The sequence below is a fragment of the Gastrolobium bilobum genome, unplaced genomic scaffold (assembly GCF_033153095.1).
Source record: "Gastrolobium bilobum isolate Gb01-03AN ecotype WA unplaced genomic scaffold, APGP_CSIRO_Gbil_v1 utg29451, whole genome shotgun sequence".
NCBI lineage: Eukaryota > Viridiplantae > Streptophyta > Magnoliopsida > Fabales > Fabaceae > Gastrolobium > Gastrolobium bilobum.
Genome location: NW_026895166.1, coordinates 98002 through 116626, shown reverse-complemented (window position 1 = coordinate 116626; position 18625 = coordinate 98002). Strand labels below are relative to the sequence as shown.

At 37.3% G+C, this 18625-nt stretch overlaps 1 protein-coding gene across 1 annotated transcript; it reads right to left on the bottom strand.

Annotated features, from left to right (window-relative positions):
• Positions 1–243: 243 nt before the first annotated feature.
• On the bottom strand, positions 244–9390 carry LOC133296797 (uncharacterized). The gene is made up of 8 exons (XM_061495857.1): positions 9248–9390; positions 8170–8326; positions 7141–7226; positions 2762–2874; positions 2585–2650; positions 1632–1738; positions 1412–1477; positions 244–786 (listed from the first exon to the last, which is right to left on the bottom strand). Exons 1-8 carry the CDS (start codon positions 9340–9342, stop codon positions 415–417), a joined length of 1062 nt encoding a protein of 353 aa, XP_061351841.1. The 5' UTR covers positions 9343–9390; the 3' UTR covers positions 244–414.
• Positions 9391–18625: the final 9235 nt, after the last annotated feature.

Here is an 18625-nt window from a genome sequence, read left to right as displayed (position 1 = left end):
ACCATTCCTGCACGACAATGATTTGCTACCCCTTGAGGTGTCTCTTCCATAGACACCCACGAACGTAAATACCAACCTTCCGTTGGACATTCCCAACCCACCCGGATCGTTCACTATGCAATTGTAACAATATCAGGTAATCACTTCACAAAAGCAACACTAACTGGTAAAAATTGAGACCACATTTTGTAACCAGCAAAACCAAAAAATAATAATAGAAAAGCATTGCTATATTAAGCTCCTCTTGAATATGAACCACAGGTTAGAGTTCGTACACGACTATATATTGCAATTGTTAGGATGTGTTATAAAATTAAAACTTGACCTATGGACATACAAAAGCAAAACAAAAAATGCCTCCACGTAATTTATATCAATACAGAACATGGCAATCTTCATGAAAACAAAAACTGGTTACCTTTTTCCAAAGTAGGAAAATAAGGTTGGTTGTTTATCATCAGCAGTCTTCGCTTTTTCCTTTTTCTTTACAGGGTTTGCCCTCACCTGATCAATATTAGCCAAAGCTGGCTTTGAATCAGCTGAAAAAGCCTCATAATCACGCTTGATTGGGACCTTAGTAGCATTTTGAGAATTGGAAAAACCACTGGATTTTATGTCATTCTCTCCCTCAGTTTTAGCAGCTTCTTTACTCAGGTCTTCTGTAAGTTCAGTCTTGACAAATTCATGACATGATATTTTCTTCTCTGGCTTTGTGTCTTCATTTTCAGCTACCTTTTTTGAGAAGAACATAGAGATTGAAGTGTTCCCTTCTGCCTTTACTTGAATCTGCCAAATATGGGAAGATGCTAACTAAAGGTTTTCAATATCAGGGATGAAATGGGGCCAACATTCTTTTAAAACATGTAGACATGTTGGTGTATATGTGTAGATACATAGGCACGAAATTTACCACAATTAACATGTGACAAGTTGGGTCCCCTTCCACACACATGGACACAAAATAACGTGGCTACCAAGAGTGCTGCCATATTTGTTTGTTTCATTTTGAATAAAATACAAGTTGAACACCAGCTGAGCTTAGCTCAACAGGTATATCCCCTGGTCTTTGAAACCATGGGGCTGTGGAATCCCTCACATTCCATTCTCCTCTTAGGTCCAATAGGACCTCACTAGAACCCTTTTTTTAAGGGTTAAATTATGAAGAGCTTTTAAATGAGCGGTACTCAATAAATTACTGTCATAAATTTTGCCTTTTTGGAACTCCATGCATCAAGGCACAAATGACAATAAGAACAGATCTAGGCAGATGCAATTTGCAATTCAAGGTTCAGATATAAAGCTATGTCATTTGTTTATTGATTTATAGGCTCGACTCAATATTTGAGGAGTCCAAACTAAGAAAAGGCTAAATGATGAGAAACAACATCAAAGGAAAGTTCAAATGTCATACCTCCTTTATGCACTCAGGTCCATCAAATGATGGCTTGCCCATAGCAGGTGTCACTGGGTACCACACCTAGAGATTAAAAAAACAAGTTAACCAAGAACACTGAATGAAACTATACTAAACTGGTACACCTATAATGCCAGAACAGATAATAAAATATAAGTTCCGCACTAATAATGAAAATAGAAATTTTAGCCCCAATCTTTTTTTGTAAAGCTCATACCAAATCAGATTCTTCATATGGCTTCAGCACACTTTTAAAACTGGAAGCAGAACTGCTTAGCCAGGTATCAGTTGAATCCTTGTCACCCAAAATAACAGGCATCCTGTCTAAAGAGACACATTTAAAGTACAGATTTTAGCATTTTGCCAATATGACAGCCATGTCTAACACTGAAGTCATTCCGACCTCTTCTTAAACCAACCAGCCTAATCAGAAGTCCATCATGACTACACTGCTCAATCCTAATGACCACCCAGTTTTGCATCAGACCTACTGCCTCACTGAAAATAAATATTCATAGTGATCCCAGGTCATTTGGGCTGCCCTTGAAGGGCGCGGTAAGCTGATACCATCTCAGAGATTAAAAGTTTTTAATTTTATTCATAATTGAATAATACACCAATGAGTTAGCTATATACATGAAATCCCAAACAGAATAGGAAGAAATTAAGGTTAGATCCCATGATTTCAGGACATCCTAACAGAATAGGAAACACAATTAAAACAAGCCTAATTCTAGGGATACTATCTGTCATAAAGGGATTTCCTAAAATAGCTTATTATACATGGTTTTCCAAATATTCATTTTCCCTTTCCTCTGACAAACTCCCTCCCTCCCACACTAACACACTTTCAGAACTGTCACTAATTTGGTTTGGGCCAATGGGAATAAACCCGAAGGACCTTGAGCCTAGCTTTTTGGTCCTTATTTCCATCAGATAGTATTTAACAATTTTAAATTAGGGAGCAAAGTGCAAATTATTCAGAGTTTCTGCCACAATGTTGGTGCAATACACGAGTCTCATTCCAGCTTTTCAAATAACAACTTGTGGTATTCATGGCGGATTCTTGTTGAACTATACAAACAAGTAAACATTAATATTCCTTTCAGAGTTAATAATATCAACCTTAAACTTTGCTGGCATGTCAACATTTAGGAGTGCATTACTCACCATGAAGCCAATGAAGTGCTGAAGAGGAAGAGGTCGTAACAATAGTAAACGAGTATAGTATTTCACCTGCAGTTAAGAATATTTACATCAACATTAGCAGGAATATAAAGTAAAATTAAAAGGATCTTTCATGTCGAATAAAGTCAATACCCAACATCTTTCTGCAGAAATTTTTACCTTCAGAATTTTTCCATGAGTCATAAAGTGCAGCAAAGACAAGTGGTCGTCCATCTTTGAAGTGAATATAGTAAGGCTGTTTCCTTGAACCATCTTTTTTCCATTCATAAAATCTAAAACATGTAATTAAAAGAAATCATTTGAAAGAACTGAACTTAAAGCCACAAATAAGCCGAGAATGGATGTAATAGACATAATATTAGAAAACTTAGATAAACTATTAAAGAAAATTTGTATTTTATTTATTCTATTGATTACAAGATGGCAGTATAAATAGGAAATTAGGGGCAAAAAAACTAAACACAACAGTGGCAGATAATTTGTCCTGATTTTGATCCTTATTTTCAAGAACAATCATACAATTTCTTTTTTTAATGTAAAGCTAGGTGTAGCTGCTATTGTTATCACATAGGATTTTCGTACTGTAGTTTGACTGGATCTAAGTTCCTTAAGCATCCTTTGCAAATACCATGAGCCATGGCCCTAAATTCCACCTTAACACTACTTCGTGCAACCATGGATTGTTTCTATTACATCTCCGTGCGGCCATAATTCCCCACACAAACATACAATATCCAGTTGTGGATCTTCGGTCAAATACATATCTTGCCCAATTCACATAAGTGCAAAGACCTCTATTCAGATTCTTCATGAAATGAAGATCCCTACCTGGGGCCCCCTTTACATCTTGTAGGATACGAATGACTACCTTCTTTGTGGTTTACAACGGGGTTTATCATACAACGACTTGCTATACTCACAGCAAACCCAATGTCTGGTCTGGTATGATTTAAATAGATTGATTTCCCACTAGCCTTTGGTATTTTCGTGTGTTGGATGGAGGACTTTCTTCTTCTGCCCCATTTTTTCTTGCAAGTTTCATTGGGGTGAGTCAGTTGGCATATACTCTAGGATACTTGCTGCTTGCAGTATGTCTAGTGTGTACTTCTTTTGAGACACAAAGATCCCATTTTTGGAGCTAGCAACTTCCATTCCAATAAAGTACTTGAGCTATCCCAAGTCTTACACTTCAAATTTTTTTTGCTAGAAACTTCTTGAGGCGTTCAGTTTTGTGATGATCATCACCCGTGATGATGATATCATCAACATATACTATAAACGGGTAATTTTCCTTCCAAAGAGTACCTGGCAGTCACAGTATGGTCTATTTAACATTGCATGAACTCATTCTTCTTGACAACACGAGCCAACCGATCAAACCATGCTCTCGGAGATTGCATAAGACCATATAGGGATTTGTGGAGTCTGCATACTGTGCCAGAAGTTTCTCATGATTTAAGTCTGGGAGGAATTTACATCTAAACTCCCTCGACTAATTCACCATTAAGGAAGGTGTTCTTAATGTCTAGTTGGTGTAGAGGCCAATCTAGATTTGTAGCTAGGGATAAGATAACTCATACTGATTTAAGTTTTGTCATTGGAGCTGTTAAGAATGGCATAGGGGAGCTCAAAACCTTTGCACATGATTTATTCACAAATAAACCCAAATGAAAATCCATGATAAGTAGGCCGACACCACATCTTAAACCAAAACTTTAAGGCTCTAGGTCTACGGGTCTTTCGCACTTATATGGTCCACATTGGGTTTGTGTTTAACCGACGTGGGACTTCATTTCTACTCACACTTGAATATTTCTAACATCCTCCCCTCAAGTGTAAGGCCAAACATCATGCTCCTCCCTAAGGGCAACTTCTGCAAAAGTTTTTTTTCTTCAAATATTGGAGTCACACTAGCCTTCTGCAGAGGCCTTGAAACGTCACCATCTCCAAATACTTGGCTAAGCGACAAACTACAATAAGTGGGTCGACACCACATCTCAATGCAAAACCTTAATAGGTCTATGGGTCTTTCGCACTTATATGGTTCTCACTTGGTTCAAGTTTAACCGATGTGTGGCTTCATTTCTACTCACACTTGAATATTTCTAACAGGAGCAAACGTCTTCTCATAGTCAATATAGTAGGATTGGGTGAATCTCTTTGCAACTATTCAAGCTTTGTACATGTTCACACTCCTTTTAGTATTGTATTTGATTGAGAAAACCCACTTGCACCCAAATGATCTCTTTCCTTCTAGCAATACTGACACAAGGGAATGTCGTCAGGTGAAAGTCAAAGTAGGTAGCAGGAGCCACCATCAGGTGTTCAGTAGACACAAGGAGTTCTAACTGAGAGGCCTAGGCAATGTTGACAGCGCAAGAAGAATGACATGAGGCCCAACACTTATCAATGGTATGGCCCAACTTATAACAATGGTCGCACTATGGACAAGATTTGTTGGGCTTACGACCACACCAGAACTTTTGGACACTAACACTGAGAAATCAACTAGAGAAAGAGGTATGCCAGGCTCAGAGCATTGCTCGGACATAATCCGAAGCAAGGAGGACCATACCAAGTTGTGTTTAGAGTGGTGACAATGGGTGAGCCCAAAATATGATCACAGTTGGTAATACTCTAGAGGCAAGTCATAGGAGGTGTACTTTGTTGTTCAAGTTCCTGCGTTGGTGTCGCTGCAGAGGGAAATAGCTCATTGAAGTCATGGAGAACTAAATTAATATTCCCCAAATATGCAGACAGAGGGACATTGAACTTCCGAGGTGTAAGGACACTCATAAGGTTATGGAAAACCCCATAAAGGCATTGATTAGTACTTGTTGAGATATATAAAACCATTAATGTAACTACACCCAACAGCTTAAGCTTTTGGATTGAATTGATTCTTTACATGGTATCAGAGCCTCGTGTCCCGGGTTCGATCCTCGCCGCCCCCCACTTTCTCTAGTGGAATTTCTTTCTTCGCACAGGTAGGTGGGCCTGTTCATCGTCCACCCTTCAAGCCCAATAAGCTCTTGTGTGAGGGGGCGTGTTGAGATATATAAAATCATTAATGTAACCTCACCCAACAGCTTAATCTTTTGGGTTCAATTGGTTCTTTTTATGGTATCAAAGCCTCGTGTCCCGGGTTCGATCCTCGCCGCCCCCCACTTTCTCTAGTGGAATTTCTTTTTTCGCACAGGTAGGTGGGCATGTGTATCGTCCACCCTTCAAGCCCAGTGGGCTCTCGTGTGAGGGGGCGTGTTGAGATATATAAAACCATTAATGTAACTACACCCAGCAGCTTAAGCTTTTAGGTAAAGCTACATTAATGATTTTATATACCTCAACACGTCCCCTCACATGAGAGCCCACTGAACTTGAAGAGTAGACGATGCACAGGCCATAGGGGCACAAATATGTTTCAAAGAGGGATCAATAGTGGATCTAATGACGCTGCACAACCGAGCATCAAATGAGGTGCGTGTTGGTGCATGTGACAATTGTTAGACATGGCTGGGCATTAAGAGGCGGTTCAGATTTAGGGGCCACTAGCAAGAAAAGTCATCCGACAGCAGTGAACGGAGGCCGAAACAATGACAAGCAATCACAGGGGTATGTGTTTCAGGCTGCAAGAAGGAAGATATGGCATTGGAGACCAAAATCCAAAGTTGAAACACAATTTCAAGAAGAAAAAAAATTCCCTGATGGACAGCGGGTCCACAAGGTAGGCACAAACTAAGATTGCCTTTTGTGAGACTCTTGTACCACATTGAGAGATTAAAAAGGAGAGACATTAAGCGAATTTCGTGTGTTGGACTACACTGAGAGACTAAATTATATAGATGAAAAATAATAATTACATAGATACTAGAAACCTAATAATTACAAAGGTACTAGATAACCTAATTATTGTAATTACAGGATTTGGTTTAGCCTATACAATGAATGTAAACATCACTAATATAATGAACCAAGACACTATTTACATTACCAACAATGGTAAACCATAATTTTGAATAAAAATTATGACAGCAATGAGGCCATAAAATTCATAACAATAACAGACCTAAGATATAGGAAAATGGATATATAGTCCGAACAATGGTTATTAGGATGGAATTTTCCTCAAGCTCAATGAAGAATCCATCCCATCTCCCAAGTATTGCTATGTGCATAGCATCAAGACAAACTCACAATGAGAATGCATTGTCTACCCAGCTAGCAGACCTAATTTTGATTCAGGTCAGACATTGAGGACAAATGACAAAACAGCTATCAAATAGACTCGGCCAAATCTTCAACAGCACATGCAAGGATTTTTACACTTACTGATTGAGCACATATATCCATGGAATGTAATTAGTGTATGAAAAGTTTAATTTATTTGAAACGTATTCCCTTACAACAATATTAGAGGAAACAGCAAGTGGATATTGAGAAGATGCTCAAGCAACAGGAAGCATTCCCAGGTCATGCTAAAGCCAAAAGCTAAGAAGAGAAGAGTGAAAATATGATAAAACAATTAATGCAATACATACCCTTCCACTGCTACAAGGCACCTGCATTTTGGAACCAGACGACGAAATGAAGCCTTTTCATCTATGGATTCAGATCGAGCATTAAACTGCAGTACATAGCACAAATCAGATTAGATTGAGTGCTTAGCTAAAAAGGATTATAATTTGATGGAGTAGTATTTTCGTAGAAAAAACTCCAATAAAGATTGTGAAAACAATATATGCATACCATGTAATTTTATCACCAATGTTAGCTAAACTGGCATTACTAACTTCTCAGTAAATAAAGCATTAATCAAATTGTCAGGTTCATATATCAGGAATGATTATGATGATATGTAACAAAAGATGAACAATAGATGAAAAGGCCAAATCCTTTGGCAATAACTTCAGAATTTTTTGGGACAGTTGGAAGTAAAATGACCAAATCCTTTGCAACAGAAACATTGAACAGCTCATAAACCACTGGAACCAGAGGTGAAATTTGGTTCTTCCATGGTGGTTTGAATGAGAAGGCGCTGTTCCTCATGAAACAGATCATTGAGGCTGCAACAACGAGATAGGAATTGATACCTTTCAAATCCAGATCTCAGTTTTATAAGAAATTGATTAATTTTAGTAGTTTCGTGAACTGATTGTACCGAACAAATAGCTTCAGAAGTTGAGTTTTCATATACTATCTCAGTGTATTCAGCCCAATGTTTCATAAAATGAGAGTAAAATTCAGAGATTGAGAGACTGTCCTATTGAAGTATGGCTACTTCGAGTTCAAGCTAGAATCTTTGATAAGCCTTAAAGGGTCAAAGATTGAGGATGATGTTTGGATCATGAGAGCATATAATCCATGCCATGACTTGAGCATCCTCTACTCCTCTTTCTCTTTGTTCATATAATATACTATCAATTAATTATGTATATAACCAATTACAAATCCTATTGAAGTTACTCTAATCATTCACCCACTTAAAATTTTTAATCAAGATCCCCTCCCTTACCCAAAGAAGAAGAAGGAGGACATAAATAAAGAAAGTTAGAATCCGTAAACTTTACCATCTTGTAGTGATCAGGTTTCTCTGTTTTCTTAGTAAAACTGGGAATTAAACCCCATTTCATGCAATGAAGAACATAGCCTTCACTGTCAGATGCATCTTCTCTACGAACTACTGGCACGTTGAATCCTGGCGATACATTATACGATGGCCTATACCTAAGCACACAGTCAAATTGAATTATGGAACACAAATTCCACACCAAACTATATATTTCAAGAAGAGGGTTATATTTATGAACTAAATTGTTTACAAACTCTTATAACCAAATCTTAACCATTAATTTCTGTTAATCTAACTGTTATTAATAATTAATTAATAAGTGTGACCCAATTAATTATAACAGTTATATTGACGATAAAGGTGTTGTTGATGTTGATGTTGATATTGACGATAATAACATATAAGAATTGGTTATAAGAGTTTGTAAACGATTTAGTTTGTAAATATAACCCTTCCATTAATTCAATGGTAACAAAATGAAAGAAATTAAAGCAACCTCTTGTTTCATTCATTCACCTCCTCCGCATATTTTTCCTAAAACAACCATTTTAGACCCGCTTGAAGAAACCTCAAAATAACAAATTATTAATAAAAAAAAAAAACCTATATTACATTTTTCTTCCACATTGCTATCCGTTCCTAAAACAGCAACCACTATAGACTCACTTGAAGAAAACCTCAACTAACCAATAAAAAAAAAAGTGTCCCTTTTTCTTCCACAGTGTCAGTTTGTCATCCGTTCCTAACACAGAAATGCCATTTGAAGTGAACCCAACTTGAGAAAACACTTGGTGTAGCAAAACACAATATAGCAAAATATTTAAAACTCGTTAAAAAAAATAAATAAATTCTCTCATTGTTTCTTCTTTACCTACCAAATAACATTAAAAAGCAAAAATTGAAAAAACAGACCCATTTGAAGTTTTGAGCCAACATGAATACAAAATATATATTGTAGCAAAACAAAAATGGAAAAAAAACACTCAAAACACAGAAATAGTTTATTTTCTGTATTTGTCTTTCTAGAATAGACACCAAGTTTTAGTTTTAGTTTTAGTTTTAGTTTTGAGTATTACCGGTCCATATGAAGAACAGTAGTAGGGGGAACGCTGCGGTGACAAGCCCTTGGGATATCATCCGCTCTCAGAGTACAACGTCCTCTCCCACACATCTCTCTCTCTCTCTCTCTCTCTCTCTCTCTCTCTCTCTCTCTCTTCGATTCTGATGGGTTTCCTTTGGTCAAGGCGGGAAGGAAAACCTCCCTATATATACCACTACAATGGTTGTCTTGCACCGGACCAAACCGGACGATTCGACAAATGACATTATAAACCCAATCGATTTGAAAAAAATGTTTATCATTTTAAAATAATAATTTTACGAGTAAATACCATTTTGGGTCCTTAACAAAAAATACGGTCTCCATTTTAGTCTCTTACAAAAATAAATTAGTCAGTTAGTCCGTAACAAATTCGAAGTGGACCCATTTTAGTCTTTTTTAGGGACTAATATGGGTCTTTTTTGAATTTATGAGGGACCATGATTTCAACTAAATAGGTCCACTTTGAATTTGTTAGGGGCTAACTGATCAATTTATTTTTGTAAGTAACTAAAGTGGGGACTGTATTTTTTGTTAGGGACCAAAAAAAGATATTTACTCTAACTTTATATCATTTTAAATAAATTATTATATTTCGGTGAGTTTTAACTTTTTCTTTATTACATAATTTTTTTTTCTCTCACCTCTTGATATTGTAAAAGAAAGAGAATTAAAAACTCATTAAAATACAATAATTTAATTTAAAATAACATAAACTTATAATCTTCAAAATAACAAATATTTTTCATTTTAGTTTTTTAAGCAATTTTTTTTTGTGTTGAATAATTTTATAAGCGAATTTACGATCAAACTATTTTGGGACCAATTAAAAACTAACAAATTAAATCGAAAATATTTTTTAAGCTCTTTTATTTAAAAAAATCAATTTTTAATATTTAATAAATGGAAGCGGATGCTTTTATGCGTAAATTTACATAACATCATTTATAAATTTTGTATATTTCTCTCTTCTTTCAAGCTTCAAAACATGAGAGCCAGATGGACATATATGAAATATTTAATAAATGGAAGCTGATGCTTTTATGCGTAAATTTACATAACATCATTTATAAATTTTGTATATTTCTCTCTTCTTCCAAGCTTCAAAACATGAGAGCCAGATGGACATATATGAATATATACGTGAGATGATACATTTCTCTAATAAATACTTTTAAGCTTTTATGGTTATATGTGAATTATTTTTTATATCATCGCATAGAAAGTTATGAAAAGTGCATAAACAGTCTCTGTTTGCTCTTATAGTGAATAGAAAGTTTCGGAAAACATTTTATCATGTTAAGTTTGGATATCTAATAATAAGATGAAATCGAATAAAATTGTCATACTATTATTATGATATTTTATAGTGAAATAAGTACAATTTTGGTTCCATCTTATACCTCTCAAATTAAGAGGGGGAAAAATAGAGGTATTATATATAAAATGGAATGAAATAAATTCTATAAAGTACATTCCATTCTATTTTATTTTGTACAACTCAAACAATAGCGATTAACGTCATTCAATATATTGTGTTTTATTCCATCCATTTTCATCAATCCAAACATTGTAAAAATCGCAGTCAACGAGACCTTCTTATTATCGTACATATGTTGATCCTCAGAGATGATGAAAGTATTGCTTGCCATAGTTTGGAAACACCAATTAGTATGAAAGTTGCATGGTGTCAAAATAGCCCAGAGAGCTCCTAAAATATATCATCTATTATTCAGAGCCACCAAGAATGAGATGAAAAATGGTAAATTCTGGTGCACAAAACTCCTCAACTTGAAATGGTAAAAGTGAGAGTTGATTGTACGTAATTTACCCTTATGGGGTGTTTGGTAGGAGAGTTTTTTTTTTTTTTTTTTTTTTTTTTGTGCCTGAGAAAATTGAGATGGGTTTCTTAATTGACCATGTTTGGTAGGAGGTTTTAAAAAATTTGCCCATCATTTAGATTTGCATAGCAATCTCAGTTTGTGTGTAAAAATTAGAAAAATTTGCCATTTCAGAATACCACCTAGTTACTCCATCAAATCAAAAAGTAGGAAAAAAATAATGGGCACAAATATCTCTTCTCAAAAAACGTGCCAAAAGAAAGTCAGAGAGAGAGAGAGTCTTCTTTGTATTTAGTTAAGGGTTAGTTTGGTAATTTCATCACATTTTTTCATTAATATTTGACCTTCAACCAAAAATAGATTCAGAAAATTCAACTCAATTTTTTCGGTAATATTTCGGACTATCAAACAACTTTTTTTAACTTTTTTATCAAATTCATTTTTCCACCGTATTCTTAGTAATTGTATTTCCCCCGGTAAAAAAAAAAAAAAAATCTCTTCTATCAAACACCCGCAAAAGACTATTTCTCAAACTCAAATTCATGACTTTCCGATCACAATGGGTGAGAGTTGATTGCACTTGATTTCTTGACGAGAAAGCTTGCTAGTGCATAATGTTTAAGCCTTTTAATCTTTTCTTTGGGAGGTGCTAGTTTAAACAATGGTGGGATGGGCTTCCAAAGCTTTCATATGCCACTCCTTATTCAATCTCTTAACTTCACATAGAGAATTGTATAGACCGTAAAGTCAATAGTTGAACTTGGGATTTAATAGAAAGTTGGTGATGGATATTCCCCTTCACCCTATAGGTATCCACACACCTGCTTGAAGCATCATATTTTCATTTTCAAAGTCCATAGAATCCTAAACACTAAGAAGAACATAATTTTCAGTTTCAGAATTAAATACATTGTGCAGTAAAAGAAGAATAAGATAAAAACCTAAAATCTACAGGAAGAAATCTATTACACAGACCTCTAACCCTTATTACTGATGTTGGGCACTTTAAAACTTAATGTCCATTTAAAGTTAAAAAATTATAGTTAATACTCCCTAGAGAACTACTAAATGTTTTTGGAATATGAGCCATGAAGAAGTTAGTAACCCCATGGATTTGAAGGAATTTTTGTTTTTTACAAGTGATGGCAGAAATTCAATTCTAGCAAAAAGTATTGTTGTTGTAAATAGTGTCATAGAGGTCTCACATTGTGTATATGTCTTTGTATCTCTTATTTGGTTTAATATATAAATGAAATTTTCTTCGTGTAGTTGACACAAGGATTACAATCAATACCTCTTGTATCTTGATAATTAACATGATATCAGAGCCTAACAAGAGGAGTCCTAATCTCCGTCTTTCCGATGGACCACTGTCCGCTGAGTAAATTTTTTTTCCAGAAACAGTCATATCTATCAGTTTCCGGCTTCCATATATCGTCTAAGGACCTATCTGATCACTGTCGCTATCAAGAACCACCGTCGACCACCGTTGACTGCCGTCTCTGATGACTTTTTCAGCGATTTTTCCGGCGAACCACCCACGGTTCTGATCGCCACGATGAGATGGTCCTCTTTGTCCAGGACCCACCTCCAGATTCTCTTCCACGCGCTCTCACGCGCGTAAGACAGCCACTGTTGTCCGTTTTCTTTCAGCGGCACGTGGAGGCGCGTGCAACTCTGGCTTGACGTCAGACCACCACGGTTCACCTCGTCTTCTCCTTGTGCACCTGGATATGTCCTCACTTTGTGGTTTTGACTTCATTACGGTTTCCCACAGCGTCTTTTCCCTTGTTGGTTACTGTTCACGCGTGTTTCTTTGTTTTCTGTTACCGTTCATCTTTGTTTCAGGTGACCTATGGCTCATTCGTCACTCTACGATGCATCCAAGGGTTCTCAAAAGAATGACACGCCTATTTTCACTAATTACGTTAATGTTCTGTTGTATGTCGACAAGTTGGATGGCTCCAATTATGACTCTTGGGTTTCTGATCTCCGACTTTGGCTTGATGGACAGGATTATGCTGACCATCTCATTACTAAGGCTAAGTCCATTTCGGTAGATGTACACCCTCGATGGAAAAGGTTGATGCTCAGTTATGTAGCACCATCAAGTCTACCATCCACCGGTCATTGAAGCAGATCTTCCATGCTCACGTCACTTGTGAGTCTGTTTGGCGTCAGGCTAAGTCACTTTATACCAATGACACTCAGCGACTCTATGGTGTTTGTCAAAATTTGATAACTATTATTGCTGCTCAACACTTTAATGTCTCTATGTCTTCCTATTTGGAAAAAGTTCAGGGTCTCCTTCATGATTTCAATGAACTTTTGCCTCCTGCTGCAGACCCTGCTAAGGAACTTGAGCAACGCAACACATTCTTCATGCTCATGGCTCTTTATGGCTTGCCCCCGGAATACTCTGTCAACCGGGATTAGATCTTGGGCTCTACTACTGTTCCATCCCTGGACTCTGTTTGGTCTACGTTGCTTTGAATTTCACCTAAGTCTGCTATAGAGCCTACAATATCTGCTCCCTCTTCAATTGACCCTTCTGCCTTTGTCTCCAAGGGTTATGCACGTGGACGCAAACCCTCTAAGGGATGCCCTCTCTGTACTCATTGCAACAAGCTGAGCCATACTATTGATCGTTGCTGGGATCTTCATGGTCTCCCTCCTCGGTCCGCTAATTTTGCTCAGAGTGTTGCTCCTGCCTCGGACTCTGCTTTGATTGCTGCACCACAGCCACCTCTATCTATTCTCACTGACTTCTTGCAATGGTATGAGGAGAAGCGTCCTCCTGGTACGACTTCCTCTGGTGCACACACGGGTAATTCCTTTGTTGGTTTTTCTCACTCACCCTCTATTAGTCCATAGATTCTCGATTCTGATGCATCTGACCATATTTCTGGTAATAAGTCTTTATTCACCTCTCTTTGTACGTCTGGTCCCCTGCCCAGTATCACTATGGTTAATGGGTCACTGGTTCAGTCCCAAGGGATTAGCATTGTTCTCCTTTTTCCTTCTATTCCCATTAACAATGTGCTTTATGTTCCTAATTCTCCTTTCAACCTTATTTCCATTAGTCGCTTGACTCAATCCCTTGATTGTATTATTTCCTTCACTAAAAAGTCTGTCATTTTGCAGGATCGGAGCTCGGGAAGGACACTTGGCGTCGGATCTGAGTCCAACGGCCTTTATTAGCTTTCCACTTCTATCCCAGTGTGCTCTGTTGTGGATTCTTCGCTTACTATCCATGCTCAGTTGGGTCATCCGAGTCTTGCTAAGCTCTAGAAGATGGTCTCACGTTTCTCTACTTTATCTTGTTTGTCTTGTGAGTCATGTCAGTTAAGGAAGCACACTCATAGTTCATTTCCCGATCGTGTCAGTCGTCGGTCTTCGTCTCCTTTTTCTTTAGTTCATTCAGATATTTAGGGTCCTAGTCGTACCGTTTCCACTATGGGGTACAGATATTTTGTAACTTTTATTGATGATTATTCTTGATGTACTTGGTTATTTTTAATGAAAAATTGGTCTGAATTGTTTTCCATCTTTCACCAGTTCTTTAATGAAATCCTTAATCAATTTGGTGTTTCCATTCGCATCTTTCGAAGTGATAATGCTCGTGAATATTTGTCTCATCAATTTCAAACCTTCTTTGCATCTCACGGCATCCTTCACCAGACATCATGTTGACACACCACTCAACAAAATGGGGTCGCTGAACGCATGAACCGTCACCTCATTGAAACTACTCGGACCCTTTTGTTGCATGGCCATGTCCCCTTCCAGTATTGGGGCGATGTTGTCCTTATAGCTTGTTATCTTTTTAATCGTATGCCTTCCTCCGTACTTGATAACCAGGTACCACATTCTGTGTTATTTCCCATCAACTATTGTATCCACTAACTCCCCATGTCTTTGGTTCTACTTGTTTTGTCCATAATCTCAGTCCTGGTCTTGACAAGTTATTTGCTAAGTTACATAAATATATTTTCCTTGGTTACCCTAGGTCACAAAAGGGTTATCGTTGTTACTCTTCCAGTCTTGATCGTTACTTTGTCTCGGCGGATGTTACCTTCTTTGAGTCTATCCCATTCTTTGGCTCCTCCTTCTTCCCCAGTGACTCTGTTGCTAATCAGCTACCTTTAACCCCTGTTTCAGTTCAATATATCTCTTCACCACCTCCTCCTTTAGATGTCCCCGACCCTATCCCCCCACTCTAGGTTTATCATCGTCGGCAACGCCCACCCATTCCCCAGGACCCTGCCCCTATTATTACTGAGGCTCCTGTGGACTCACCTCCGGCAGCTCCGGTCCTTCCGTCTGACATTGACCTACCCATTGTACTCCGAAAAGGTACTCGTGATTCTCGTCTCCTTTCCATGTATTTAATAAATCTGAGTTATCATCGTCTTTCACCATCCCATTTTGCTTGCCTCTCTTATCTTTCTTCTGCATCTGTTCCTAAGACTACAGGTGAGGCGTTATCTCATTCTGGATGGCGACAGGCCATGAATAATGAAAGGTGTGCACTTCAGAGTAGTGGTACCTGGGATTTGGTTCCCCTTTCCTCTGGGAAGTCTGTTGTTGGCTGTCGATGGATATAGACGGTCAAAGTTTGTCCTGATGGTCAGGTGGACCGTCTCAAGGCCCGATTGGTGGCTAAAGGTTATACTCAGGTATTTGGCCTCGACTACGGAGACAAGTTCTTTCCCGTGGCGAAAATGACTTATGTTCGCCTCTTTCTTACTATGGCAGCCATTCATCACTGGCCTATGTATCAGCTGGACATAAAGAATGCTTTCTTCCATGGTGATTTGCGGGAAGAGGTTTATATGGAGCAACCTCCTGGGTTTGTTGCTCAGGGGGAGTCTAACCTAGTCTGTCATCTCCACAAATCCTTGTATGGTCTCAAGCAGTCTACTCGGGCTTGGTTTGGAAGGTTTAGCACTGTTGTGCAGCAGTTTGGCATGACTCAGAGTAAGGCTGATCACTCAGTCTTTTATAGACACTCTGATTCAGGTTCTACTTATTTGGTGGTATATGTTGATGATATTGTCATTACAGGTAATGATCATCATGGCATAACTCAGATAAAACAACATCTCTGCCATTATTTTCAGACAAAAAACCTTGGAAGACTCCAATATTTCTTAGGGATAGAAGTGGCCTAATCCAAAGATGGAATTGTACTATCTCAGAGAAAATATGTTATGGATATTCTTGAGGAGACAACTCTGTTGAATGCTAAGCCCGTCGATACTCCTATGGATCCAAATGTCAAGCTTTTGCCAAATCAGGGGAAGCTATTTTCGGATCCATAAAGGTATAAAAGATTGGTTGAGAAACTGAACTATCTCACAGTTACTTGACCAGACATTTCGTTTGTAGTCAGTGTAGTAAGTCAGTTTTTGAATTCTCCTTGCGAAGATCACTGGAATGCAGTAATACGTATCCTCAAGTACATCAAGACTGCTCCAGGCAAAAGTCTCCTCTATGAAAACAATGGTCGTACTAGAGTTGTGGGATACTTAGATGCTGATTGGGCAGGTTCTCTCATTGATAGAAAATCCACATCTGGGTATTGTGTATTCGTTGGAGATAACTTGATTTCCTGGAGAAGTAAGAAACAAAGTGTAGTTGCTAGATCAAGTGCTGAAGCAGAATATCGCTCCATGGCCACAGTCTCTTGTGAACTCATCTGGTTAAAACAACTACTGAAGGAACTCAAGTTTGGAGACACTGGCCCAACATCTCTCATTTGTGATAATCAAGCTGCTTTGCATATTGCTCCAAATCCAGTGTTTCATGAAAGGACTAAGCACATTGAGATAGACTGTCATTTCATTAGAGAAAAGGTTGTCATTTCATTAGAGAAAAGGTTCTCTCAAGAGATATAGTCACTCGTTTTGTCAACTCAAATGATCAATTAGCCAATGTATTCACTAAGTCTTTGAGAGGACCTAGGATAGATCAGATATGTAACAAACTTGGTGCATACGATCTATATGCTCCAGCTTGAGAGGGAGTGTTGTTGTAAATAGTGTCATAGAGGTCCCACATTGTGTATATGTCTTTATATCTCTTATTTGGTTTAATATATATATGAAATCTCCTTCGTATAGTTGACACAAGGATTACAATTAATACCTCTTGTATCTTGATAATTAACAAGTATCATGAATTCTTTATTGAAACATATGGTGGAAATAAGTTCTGATTACTTGAGCAATCAGAGGTATATTTGGATGTTAGGACTTGGGAGGGGAAAAAAAGTGATTAAATCGAATGAAAAATAAGGAGAACAAATACAGAGGAGAAATGAGAAGTTAAACAATAAATTCGTTAGCTTCGTTGGTTGCTTAAAATCCTCTAACATTGTCAAACTTCATATCATGCGTTTTGAAACTTGAATTTTGCCAAATTCTTATGTCTTGATGTCTTGAAAAAATGATCTCCAAGATAATGCATTCCAAACCTCACCACCAATATCTTCTGCATTTATCATTTTCATTGGATGAAAGGAATCCATTAGCCATCCAAAGTTCGATTAGAAATTGTTTTTCTAGTAGTGAATCTTTGGGAAATAATGCAGAAAAGGCAAAACATTATCTCACTTTTACTGGCAAGTTAAAGTAACTTAATCTCAAATGCCGGCATGACTGAGTGATTTGCACCAGCCTTAAAAGAGATATAGCAGTCATCCACCTAAAAAAGGAAAAGAAAGGAAAGAAGTCATTGGTTCTTTTTTCATAACAAAGAAAAAGGTATTTGCAAATGTATTTTCTAGTTTCGAATTTTCCGTACCCGTAAATTTGAGCGTGAACAACTGGGATGCAGTTAATGGTTTCATAAATCAAATCATCTGTCACAACTCATGTCATCCCAAAAAAATTGCTACTTCCCTTAAATGAGAGTTGACAGGGATTCATTGAAGTACATAGTATTTATTTTATTGGCAAAGAAGATTGAAAATATACAATTAATTATTGAAAGTAACCATTAGCCCGTCCAAAAGAACAAGAAAAAATAACAAAAATTGATAGCTTGGTTGGCGCATGCATGCGTTCAATCCTTTTCATTATCATCTTTGGAAAGGGTTTAAAGTCTTAATCTTAGACCAACTCCAAATCGAATCCTTCTCATTATCATCTTTGGAAAGGGTTTAAAATCTTAATCTTAGACTAACTCCAAATCGAACTAGTCGTGAAGCGATGAATCGATTGGAATATTTTCAAAAAAAATAAAAAAAAAGAACAAGAGAAAAAAATGTCCGAAACAAGCATAAACGTCTTTCATTGTTGAAGTTCTCCCTATCCCCTTCTTAAAATGCAGGAGTTTCACGGAAAGCCTTGACATAGACTAGTTCAATTCAAACCCAACTTATGTACAGCAAAACTAAAAAGTCAAAATTATATGCAGAGCCTAATAAAGCTATCAACATTAACTATTCTAACACTTCATATAGACCCAAAAATGTAGTCTATAAGTTGAGCAAGAAATAAGCTCAGTTC

Excerpts from the sequence above, each read along its gene's own strand:
- LOC133296797 (XM_061495857.1), bottom strand. The coding sequence starts at position 9,342 with ATGTGTGGGAGAGGACGTTGTACTCTGAGAGCGGATGATATCCCAAGG. Across the intron at positions 1,739-2,584 it reads AGCACTTCATTGGCTTCATG|ACAGGATGCCTGTTATTTTG; the intron begins GTGAGTAATGCA and ends GTGTCTCTTTAG. Across the intron at positions 1,478-1,631 it reads CATATGAAGAATCTGATTTG|GTGTGGTACCCAGTGACACC; the intron begins GTATGAGCTTTA and ends TTTAATCTCTAG.